General features: G+C 40.6%; 1 protein-coding gene and 1 long non-coding RNA gene across 2 annotated transcripts; both read left to right on the top strand.

Moving 5' to 3' along the window:
* The first annotated feature begins 17 nt into the window (after positions 1 to 17).
* On the top strand, positions 18 to 5,719 carry LOC144054612 (uncharacterized). Its single transcript, XM_077569757.1, has 5 exons — positions 18 to 255; positions 693 to 735; positions 1,665 to 1,778; positions 2,948 to 3,039; positions 5,063 to 5,719. Exons 1-5 carry the CDS (start codon positions 80 to 82, stop codon positions 5,154 to 5,156), a joined length of 519 nt encoding a protein of 172 aa, XP_077425883.1. The 5' UTR covers positions 18 to 79; the 3' UTR covers positions 5,157 to 5,719.
* A 1,040-nt stretch (positions 5,720 to 6,759) lies between these two features.
* LOC144054613 (uncharacterized) lies at positions 6,760 to 11,134 on the top strand. The gene is made up of 3 exons (XR_013294682.1): positions 6,760 to 7,052; positions 8,419 to 8,584; positions 9,987 to 11,134. It is a non-coding gene; the product is annotated as an uncharacterized LOC144054613 (long non-coding RNA).
* The last annotated feature ends 970 nt before the right edge of the window (positions 11,135 to 12,104 follow it).

Genomic DNA, 12,104 nt, shown 5'->3' with positions numbered 1-12,104 from the left:
CGACGTATGGGGCAAATTGATTTGTACTTGTAGAGCGCCGTGATTTGTACTCGTAGAGAAGGGGGCGGGCTCTGGTACAATGGATGGTTGTTTTGACCAATCAAGTGAGAAGGATTTGAGCGGACTGAAGCGCAAACTCATTGGTTTAGCGAACGACGGTGGCGGGACTCGCGGAAGGATACAAGCAGGACACATCGTCGCCAACCACATACAATTAAGAAGACTACAGTCTCTTTTGGTTTCTGGTATTACAAGGTAAGTATTATGTTACTTCATCATTCTTTCAAATATTGTTGTTTAAACGCTGGTCATCCAACCTGTTTTTATGATTAGCATCACATATTTCGCTTTCTAGCTAGCTGGCATTTGATTTCATGCTAAAGCAGTCTAGTCGTTATCGTCATTTCTATCGTCAACGGACTTAATTGCATCTCATGCTTTGGAATACTGTGGCTATATGACAACAATGAACAACTAAACTACTTCATTATATGCCAAGAATGGTGCAGTGCGCTGCTCCCCTGTGTTGGTTAAAATTGTTATTTCTTGTATTAAGTTAGCTGGCTAACAAACGAATTCATGTCGCTGACATATGCGCCATTGACAGGTACTGCAGGGAAGATGCACCGAATCGATGTTATGTATGTACACATTTGACTCCATAGTGTACTTTATCTTATTTTGCCTTCTAGAAAAATGACCGATCAGTGCAACAGCTCTTCGCTGCAGCAGCAGGTGAGCGGAATATCGCTACTGTCTTGACATTAATGTTTTTTTTTTAAGTGGGTGGTCGACATATAGTTCACCAGCGCTTCCTTGAGCGTCTCGTCGCTTTAACTCAGCGTCTGAGTTCTTTTCAGGTCTGTTTTGCATACATTATTCAGCACGCACACCATGGGCCTGGTGCGGTGCTTGTCAAAGTAATAGTTATGCAGTAGTCTAAACGCAAAGTTGTGAGCCTGATGTAGTTTAATTTAGGGGAGTTACCGGTAGCAAGTTTATATGTATAGCATATATATATATATATATATATATATATATATATATATATATATATATATATATATATACAATAGTTACATAACAACTAATGGACTAATGGGAGTTTCCATTTTTAATATTAATTGATCAGTTATGATGCCGAACTACTACTACTGTTACACTAAACAGGACAAGCATTTCGAATAACCCAACCAACCTTTAAAAAAAAAAACTGTCCCTTTGTAAATAATTCAGGAAAATGAGACGTCATCCCTTGATTGTGTCATTTGACAAATACCTCAGGCGTAGGTGGTATCACTTTCTTAGATGTGGTAATCATGAGCCAGTGTAATTAAGTAGGGGTGTGAATTGCCGAGTACGTGGCGATTTGATCCATATCATGATTCATAGGTCACGATTCTATTCAATACCAATTAATCCTGATACAAATCTATAAGTTGTTTATTGCGTGTGTTTGTTTTTTTATTTAGAAAATACTCATCAGTAAACTTGTACGTGTACACTGTAAGATTAGTATGAACATTTATTTATTTACTAATACTAAACCTCAGGTTAAATAAATTGTCTACTGTTTAAAGTAAGTTTTGCTTACCAATTTTTTTAAAAGTACTTACAACATCATTAGACTCTTGTAAATTATAGTGCAGTCCCATGTGCCACAGTTGGTTCGGGGTACGATTTCCCTCGCTGCTCATGGGATGACTGTCCCAGCCATCTTTAAAAACATCAAGCTGGGCTTGGAAGCGAGGAATGAAGACATAATGGCAGCAGAAAAGGTGAACACTGCTGGACAGGTCCAGGAGATCATCTTCCTCCATTTGGTGCAACACAGCATAGTAGAGGCAAGTGACTGATGTGTTGACATCTCGCCAAAGACGTTCAATTCTGTAAAGTCAATGTAATTGTGCCCCCCCCCCCTTTTTTTTAAATTAAAGAAGACATATAGATAACCTTTTAAACCATGTAAAAGAGTGAATCATATTTGGAAAAACAAGCAACTGGGTGCAACAATTAATCAACTACTTGGCTATCCAATTAATTATTTAATCATTTTTGAGAGCATGTTTGAATTGTTCCAAATCCTTTTAAATTTAAGCATTTCAATAGCAAATGTTTTTTTTCTATTATCAACAAAAAAAGTAGTTTAAAATGATAAATGCAGTTTCATAAATGAAACAAATATTCCATTAATTTCAATTAATGAGAAAGTAAGGGTGATTAAAAAAAGAACGCAGTGGAATTCTTTACCTTTATTTTGTACATTATTACTATTTGTATGTGTTGGAATGTCACCTTTGAAAATTAGATGTTGCATCTCAAGGGGATATCCTGTAAAGCTACAAATCAAATGAAAATTAAAAATCATGCGATATTGCAAAAATGAAAAACAATGGAAAACTGTAGCTTGGACTTGTGTTGTAAATAGCTTCAAGTTTTTAGGTTTTACACGTGGCTAGTGTCTACCACTGGCAGTAAAGACAACCGTAAGTTGCCAATGTTGATTGCAACTGTTACTCGGTCTTTCATGTAATTGATATTTGATGTAAGTGGTGTAACATAAACTTTGTCTTTAACATACCACCACAAGAAGAAAAAAATAAAATCACACACACTGAGGTTCTGCCAGGCCAATCACAGCCATCGACTGCTCAGTGAAGTTTTCATTCAGTTAAGCTCTTTTCTCTTTTTCAAATAAGCTAGATGTTGCCCGTGCTGCTTTAACCACTTCAAAAACAAGAATAATTTGAACGTATTTACAACATGTGTATAACCGGAGGTTTTCTGTGTTGTTATTATTATTTTTTAATATTGTGTATTGATTTTGGAGTATTCTTTTTTTTTTACTCACCCTGTAAACTTACAAGGTTATGAATGTGGTAGTTCCATAAAAATGAAGTGTCTTCTAACGTAACTCTGATTATGCACACTTTTCCCTGCAATGAAGCTGTTTCTGCCGATTCCTCTTGTGGAGAACATCAGCTGGGCTACATCCACATTTTCCACCCCATGGTCACCACGAACCCTTGAGAAGAAAATGTAACAAAAATGAGAACTCCTATTAATTATGCATTACACTTCACTGAAACGAAAACCTTAAAACAAGTCAATGGTTAGAACAGGTAGATTGACATTATTAAGGGTAGGATAGGCTAGGTGATGATGTCTGACTAAACTTTGAGGTAAGCCATACTTCTCAACAGCTTCATTGAAGAAGGCAAGGGTTGTGGAGGCTCTGTTATTATTTGCAACAGCAAGATACATTATCTATGTGAGAAGAATATAATTGTCCCATTATGACTTCAAACAACTGTACTTTTTATTTTCAAATGATCAAAGTGGGTTAACAATAACAATATCAATTTTAAGTGTCAATTTCAAAGCTCTTAACAAATACAATTTCAATAACCCCTAACAGTCATGTAGTAGTTAAAACAGGATTATATTTAAAAAGGTAAAATGCAACAATAATACTCAATGCAATTGGTGTAATGGCACTAGTCTTTATAAAATGTCAAAAAAGAAAACATGTAATCTAATTCTCAGACGAAGAGTGCCAGCGAAGTGTTAGCATAAAGTCACAGGTAAAAGATGATGGAGTTTTGATTTGTTACTGTAAGTGCAATTAAAGCTTTACAACTAAAATGACTGTAAGTAAGAGTATTACAGTACAGGCGCTCCCCTACTTACGAACGAGTTACGTTCCGAGCGATCGTTCGTAAGGTGAATTTGTTCGTAAGTTGCTTCAGCGCTATATTTTGTATTATAATTTATGTTTAAAGCCTATATAAGTATATTGAAGGTTTATATAAGTATGTTTAAGGCTTGTATAAGTAACCTGTATTGGTTTGTACTGAAAAAAACATTTAATAAAATGGAGAGAATACGTACAGTGCTGTACTGTACTACGTATGTTAGAGAGAGAGAGCGAGAGACACACATTATGTACATGTACGTAATAAGATAAATAAAATGAAGTTTAACTTACTTTTGGAAGATGTACTCGATGCTTAAGGAGATGATGGAGGAGGAAGAGGAGGATTTTATATCATGAGAGGGTCTTCGTCGTCGCTGGAATGGGCTTTAAAAGTTACTTCCTCCTTCATGGGGACAGGCGTTTCTTCCTCTTCCTCCTCGACACGTTGCTGAGCCTCCAATGCTGGGTGAGCTCTCACAGCGCCAAGCGTCGGTATTAGCGGCGGAAAGAAGCACTACTCGGAAAAAGGCGCGCATCCAAAATCTAATTTACCGGACATTTTTCAACATACTGTACGCGCAGACATGTTCGTATGTACCGTTGTTCGTAACTCGAATGTTCGTAAGTAGGGGAGCGTCTGTACTGTATTATGTTACCATTGAAGAATACAAATACAAAGGTGCTCCCAAAGAAAATGAAACCGATTTCTGAGGTAGCCATCCTAAACTAGTGCTACAATCTGAAGGTCTTCAAAAACAAAAAACAACTAATCACAATTTAAATACCTGATTCGATGACAAAAAGTTTAGACGTTTAAAGGGAATATCCAATTATTTATACCTTCCTTGAGAAGAAAAAGTACGTTTAAAAAAAACTGTAATTTTGCGGCAACTGGGGCGCCAAGAAAAAAAATACAGTGAAATAACAGAAAACTACTTCTCATAAAAATAGTTTCCCCCCCATAATTAAAGTTTGTAGTAGTAGTTTTATTTATTTATTTTCCGTTTTTTAATGTTTAATCAGAAAATTCTATTAGTTGTTTTCAATGACATGATCATTTGTTTGATGTAATAGAACAGTATATGACACAAAAATAATAATGCACCATCTTTCAAAACATGTCAAACAACTGGCGAAAAAAACAACTGATATTGGGTTTAAAATAGCAACAATTTACTGTTATGAAAATTCCTTACGATGCCCTCAAAACGCTTTACATTTTGACTACTCATTTACCTTCTGACACAGCATCAGGAGCAAATGGGAGTTCAGTATCTTGCTTAAAGGATACTTTGACATGGTCACAAAGGCCAGGGATAGAAACCACAACCTCCATCCATTTTCTTAACCACTTTTCCTCACAAGGATCGCGGGGGGCGCTGGAGCCTATCCCAGCTGGCTTCGGGCAATAGTACACCCTGAACTGGTTGCCAGCCAATCGCAGGCAACACCGAGATGAACAACCATACTCACAATTACACCTATGGACAATTTGGAGTGTTCAATTAACCTGCCATGCATGTCTTTGGAATGTGGGAGGAAACCCACGCAAGCACAGGAGAACATGCAAACTCCACCCAGGAAGGCCGAAGCCTGGACTCAATCTCAGGTCCTCTGCACTGGAAGGCGGATGTGCTAACCAGTCATCCACTGTGCCGCCAGAAACCACAACCTAAAAAAAATAAATAAATAAATAAACCACAACCTCAGGGATATTAGACGACCACAGCCATGCCGCTGCTGTTTCAAAGTGATTTTAGATTACATGAAATGTATACTTAGTTGGTAGTGCTCATGCCCCATAAGCAGAGGCAGCATCTCTATAAGTTCAAGTCCAATTCTTTGCTTTGCATATTATTCACACAGTCAAACTTTCCCTTTTCCCTGTATCTCGTTAGATGTCCTTTCAAAATAAATGTCAATTAATGCTACCATCTAGGAAATTACAATAATTGTAGTTTTATTATAAAAACACTTGTCAATTAAATAATGTATGCATGAATAAAATTATTGAAACTTGAATTTTGGTCCGTTTTCTTTTTTCAGTAATATCAGTTTACATTGAACACAATAAAGCTGAAAAATATTATTTTTAAATATTATTTTACTATTAATTACAATGAAGTCTATTAAATAAAAGTATGCCTAACTTTAAGGTTATTAATTTCAGTAAAGGTGAACATTTTAGGCCATCAATTACATTAAAATGTAGAATAAAAGCTAATGAGTTCCACTATAAACATTTAAAAAATGTTAATGCATATCTTTAAAAACAACAGGCAGATTTGCACGAGCCTCCTAACAATAGAATGACAATGCTTAAAATTACTTGTTTGGATTTTTATTAACTTTCATAGAATATATAAAACAAAAGAGAAGAATAAAAGCTAATCATTTCCACTAAAATAATATTTATAAAAAAAACTTTATGCATAACTTTAGAAATAATAACAGGCAGGCAATGAGAACTATGGCTATAATGACTTGTTTAGATTTGTATTGACTCATATCAGATAAAAGAAAACTGCTTTGCTCATTTAATGCCTTCGATTTCTTCTTTTTTTCTGGCCTTATGTTATGCCTTCGATTTCTCATTAAACTGAATTTAGAATGCTCATAAATCAAGGTTTGAACAGTTTAGGCATGTGAGTGATATTTCCTTACATTAGGTCGGGACTCGAACCTATTTCTGGCAAAGATGCGATTCCTCTCGCGAGACACGCGATGGTTCGGCGTTTCCACTATGCACAGCTGGGCCCGGGAAAAGCCACGAGGCCTGCATTGAAGACAAGTGACGGTACCACTGCCAACCAGAGCCCAGCTCGCTGTCTAGCTGTAAACTCGTACGCGTTTAACCCTTAAGATTGTTTAAAAAGACCTTAAATACAAATTATACGTAACACAGTATTCTGAAATGTGATTTTATTATTATATATTTTTTTCTCCATCACGACTTCCAGCCAATCCTGCTGCGTGACGTCTTCGGTACAGTTGTGCAGGCCGGGGAGCCGAAGGAGCAGACCAGTGTTTTTCCATGACGTCACTCACTAAGGCGTCACACCCCAGCATCCCGAGTCTCGCTAGTACCCAGACCAGTATTTTTCCATGATGTCAATCACAACGACGTCACACACCAGTTTCCCGCGCATGACGCTTTATAATCCGAAAGTGAGCATTTGTTCGGTTTGACACTTGACAGTAAGGACACGTACCGAGGGGGATGCCGGAGAAATGTTTGTTGGACACGAGCGTTATTGCGGAAACGGTGGTTTGGGTGCGGATCTGTACCCAATAACCGCGGAAAAAATGCGGAGAAACGGAATGGACGACGGAAAACAGCACATTTGGAAACCAGGTCTGTAGTATTTGTGTGTGTAAGTGTTTGGGCGGGTTTAGGTTGGCTGTGTCCAAATTCACAAGGCCGAGTTTGTCGACCGTTGAGTACATCCCGGCGCGACTCGACTACACTCACGAAATTTATATGTAAATGGTTTGTCAATGAGCCATTACCACTCCGTCTGTAGATCTGGTACCCTTACCGTGTATTTTCTCCATTAAGTCAACGTGTTACCGACAAGCAGCATTGACAGTCCATTCATATGTAAGTCCGTGTCTTGTCGAGTATCGCCGGGGATGTCGTCACACGGTCGACAAATTTGGCCTTCGGGGGACCCAACCATGAGAATTTGGACACAGAGAAAGTCCTTCGGCTGTGTTGTAGCGGGGTTGTTAGTCTTTGCAAATAATTATGGTAGATGGTCCAATGAAACAGATACCTTGACACTTGTTTCGGATTTCGTCAATCAGTGTTTCGGAGTTTGTATCATTCTACAAGTATCACGTAACCGATGACGTTCGAAGCTTCACACGTCTCAGTCTCATTTGTTTGACAGTTTGTTTTGGCGCTAAGTGCTAACTACCAAACTATTGAATAGTCTGTGCGTGTGTTAGTAATGGTGACCAGTATAAAAGTGGCGTTTGGGACCGTTTGAGATTGTGGGAAGAGGCTAGAAAATACGTCGACTTCCATCTATCCCCCCAATTTCCAATAATAATGATAATAATGATGATAATTATATTTTTTTGTACATGCTTTTCAGTATTCATTAAATACATTTTAAAAACTGTTTACGATTAAAAAAACAGACAAAATGACAGTATTTACAAAGTATTTTTTCTGCTGCTACCTGCTGTCCTTTTAGATCGATTATAGGCTGCCTTTTTATTTAGTCCGCCCTACGTCGACCTGTCTAGCTGGGCTAGCAGGGTTGTGAAGGGTAGGCTAACTTATTTTCGTATTTTTTGTTATTGTTTTTGTATTGTTATTCTCAGGTCACTTCCCTTTATAATACTGATGCCCGATTGGCCACAGTGGGGCCGCGCATAGGGCTTTGCTGTTTGCAGCGTTGGGTGCCATATCCATATACCTCGAGGATCGCAATTGGTGAACCCTGCTTTAATATTAACATTTTTTAACTGCACAATCATTGCACCTTTAAGTAATCCACCTAGCTGTACACGTTTGGACTAAAAGTCTTGGCCTGCATGAAAGTGTTCAGGTTTCTCTTTGAACCAGACTGGTTCAAGCTTGAGTTCGACAATACGATACAATGCAAGTTAGACCCTTTTCCTAATATTTCATGTTACAATAATATAATTTATCTTGATTATTTTGGCCACAATGGTGACATGTTTTCTAATTATACGGCCTCTATTTTCAGGAAAACATTTGGCGACATTGGCAAGCACGATGATACTGCTGGAGACGGATGTCACTCTGTTCTGTAACAAATAAAGACAAGAGTGGAGTATCAAAATAGGACGACTACGCTTGCTTAACGCCACAGAGAAGGAAGATGGATGAGTATGCGGCAATAACATATACAGGTAAAACCATCAATTTTGACCAATAGCCCGGCTGAAACGAGATAAAACATACTTTTTTCTTGCCTACTTTATTGACATTTGGCATTGACACTTTTCACATCAAACATGTGGTGTCAATTAGGGCTGAGCGATTATGGAAAATAATGTAATTGCGATTTTTTTTCCCCCAAAAAATTTCCGATTTACTATGCGATTAAAAAAATTAATAAATTAGGTCCTGTTCTATTTTTCAACATACACAAATAAATCCATGTTATAAACATAAATCAACCAATGAGAAGCATTAGAACTTTTATCTATAAACTTTTATCATAGAAGTGCAAACATTTTTAAGGTTCTGTACTTTCAAAAAGTCACAAAATTAATTAACACAAAATATGTGTACACTATATTCTCATTCAAATTTGAAAATAAAAAACTTTTGAATACCAATGAAAATATTAGATTAACTCAGTACTAGCAATTCATGAGAAAAATAAGTATAGCACTCTTAGCCACAAAAGTTGTTCTGTATAATTGTGAGTACCTCACAGTTTTTTTACTAGGAAAACCAGCATGTCAACTTATGCTGGTTTTAAAGATGAGCGCAAGTAACTTCAAGGTAATAATTTTTGCAATAAACACATTTTCAACCTCTGTCCCTTACACCCGGTTTATCTCTATCCCTTTCCCCCCTCCCTCCCGCTCACGCTGTCTCCCTCTCGCTCTCCCGCACACACGCATTGACCCTCTGCTCACACACACAGAAGTTGAAACACTGGTCGCTGGCGTTTTAGTCATAATGCAGCTATCATTCAGTGCTGGGTGGTGTGGGTTTTTTTAAGCACTGAAAAAGGTTCGTATTGTCCCCTCTTGAGGTAGCAACGGGAGGGAGGCAGATTCTGCACGATGCTTTACATTGCGTAGCGTCGTTTTTATAGCCAAAATGCATCCACACAATTGTCTTGCTGGTACTAAACTTTCTGTTGCATCCGCCATTATAGCGTCGTGTTGAAGTCGCCTCTACAATTCCCTCCATCCTGGACCGTTCCACTCGGCCTCGCTCGGCCCCACCACTTTCCTCCCTACCCCGTGGCTCCTACCCCTCCCCTACTGAAATGACTCCAGCTAAGACGCACGCATGTTTTTCAAACCGCAGTCAAATCGCAAATGCAATTAATCGTTCAGCCCTTGTGTCAATAGCGTAGTAGACAAAGGTGTTATTAAATGTGATTATGGCCCTGGTCCATTTATGTTTTAGCTGAGCCAGGGTGTGGATATTGTGCATAGTGGCACTCTGGCATGGCTGTGACAGTGTGAGACACTCAATAAAGTGTGACCTTAATTCATTTTGTAAAATACACCTGTGTGTGTACCCCACTATGACAATGCAACATGAATGCTGTGTAATGTGTCTATTTAGTTACAGAACCCTGAATGAAACTGCTGACCCTTCAGTCATGAGACAACCTACTCCAAATTCTGAGGTATAAATTCCCCTATACAATTGATACCCTGTGATGCCATCCACTGTGTGTGTGAGGTGGGGCTCAGCAGATTTGCCAGAGGGGGAGACAGAGACAAAGTTAGAGGATATAAACTCAGGCATGCAATCTACTGTCGGGACGTTAAAAGTCTCCCCGTCCATGGAAAATGCATGTACACAGAGGCGTCTCTGTGGGCTGGGAGATTTGGGGCAATAACTAACACATTATGAATGGGATGGGATGGCAGAAGGCCGGAAAATGTTGCAAAAGATGGTGAACTATGCCCGAGCAGGGCGAACCCAGAGGAAACTCTGGTGGAGGCCCGCAGCAGTCCTGTCGTTGTACCGCTGGTAACGAGCTTGATCGGCCAACGTGATGCCCACAGGGTGTGTGTCTAATAAACCTCTCCCTGAAAAAGAGATCTGTTGCGTGGCGGTACTGGTGTCCGATGAAGGTGTCAGAAAGTGCAGGGACACAGAGGCGTCTCTGTGGGCTGAGTGAACTGGGGCAGTAACAAACCCATTACGAATGGGATGGTTTGGCAGACGGCCGGAAAATGTTGCGCCGGCGTGGAGCGGGACGTTACAAGTCTCCCCGCTCATGATAAATGCATGCACACAGAGGCGTCTCTGTGGGCTGGGAGATTTGGGGCAATGACTAACCCATTATGAATGGGATGGGATGTCAGAAGGCCGGAAAATGTTGCAAAAGATGGTGAACTATGCCCGAGCAGGGCGAACCCAGAGGAAACTCTGGTGGAGGCCCCCAGCGGTCCTGTCGTTGTACCGCTGGTAACGAGCTTGATCGGCCAACGTGATGCCCACAGGGTGTGTGTCTAATAAACCTCTCCCTGAAAAAGAGAACTGTTGCGTGGCGGTACAGGTGTCCGATGAAGGTGTCAGAAAGTGCACGGACACAGAGGCGTCTTTGTGGGCTGAGTGAACTGGGGCAGTAACAAACCCATTACAAATGGGATGGTTTGGCAGACGGCCGGAAAATGTTGCGCCGGCGTGGAGCGGGACATTAAAAGTCCCCTGCCCATGGAAAATGCATGGACACAGAGGCGTCTCTGTGGGCTGGGAGATTTGGGGCAATAACTAACCCATTATGAATGGGATGGGATGGCAGAAGGCTGGAAAATGTTGCAAAAGATGGTGAACTATGCCCGAGCAGGGCAAACACAGAGGAAACTCTGGTGAGGGCCCGTAGCGGTCCTGTCGTTGTACCGCTGGTAACGAGCTTGACCGGCCAACGTGATGCCCACAGGGTGTGTGTCTAATAAACCTCTCCCTGAAAAAGAGATCTGTTGCGTGGCGGTACAGGTGTCCTATGAAGGTGTCAGAAAGTGCATGGACACAGAGGCGTCTCTGTGGGCTGAGTGAACTGGGGCAGTAACAAACCCATTACGAATGGGATGGTTTGGCAGACGGCCGGAAAATGTTGCGCCGGCGTGGAGCGGGAAGTTAAAAGTCTCCCCGCCTATGGAAAATGCATGGACACAGAGGCGTCTCTGTGGGCTGGGAGATTTGGGGCAATAACTAACCCATTATGAATGGGATGGGATGGCAGAAGGCCGGAAAATGTTGCAAAAGATGGTGAACTATACCCGAGCAGGGCGAACCCAGAGGAAACTCTGGTGGAGGCCCGCAGCGGTCCTGTCGTAGTACCGCTGGTAACGAGCTTGATTGGCCAACGTGATGCCCACAGGGTGTGTGTCTAATAAACCTCTCCCTGAAAAAGAGATCTGTTGCGTGGCGGTACAGGTGTCCGATGAAAGTGTCAGAAAGTGCACGGACACAGAGGCGTCTCTGTGGGCTGAGTGAACTGGGGCAGTAACAAACCCATTACGAATGGGATAGTTTGGCAGACGGCCGGAAAATGTTGCGCCGGCGTGGAGCGGGGGACGTTAAGTCTCCCCTGCCCATGGAAAATGCATGGACACAGAGGCGTCTCTGTGGGCTGGGAGATTTGGGCCAATAACTAACCCATTATGAATGGGAAGGGATGGCAGAAGGCCGGAAAATGTTGCAAAAGAAGGTGAACTATGCCCAAGC

Source organism: Vanacampus margaritifer, chromosome 7 (genome assembly GCF_051991255.1).
Source record: "Vanacampus margaritifer isolate UIUO_Vmar chromosome 7, RoL_Vmar_1.0, whole genome shotgun sequence".
NCBI lineage: Eukaryota > Metazoa > Chordata > Actinopteri > Syngnathiformes > Syngnathidae > Vanacampus > Vanacampus margaritifer.
This window is presented reverse-complemented; position numbering and strand designations above follow the sequence as displayed.

What these genes read in the sequence shown, in the direction of transcription:
- LOC144054612 (XM_077569757.1), top strand. Translation starts at nt 80, where the DNA reads ATGGATGGTTGTTTTGACCAATCAAGTGAGAAGGATTTGAGCGGACTG. An exon ending in GCTCTTCGCTGCAGCAGCAG is followed by an intron (nt 736 to 1,664) that starts GTGAGCGGAATA and finishes CATGTGCCACAG; the next exon opens with TTGGTTCGGGGTACGATTTC. An exon ending in CGAACCCTTGAGAAGAAAAT is followed by an intron (nt 3,040 to 5,062) that starts GTAACAAAAATG and finishes TTTCCTCACAAG; the next exon opens with GATCGCGGGGGGCGCTGGAG.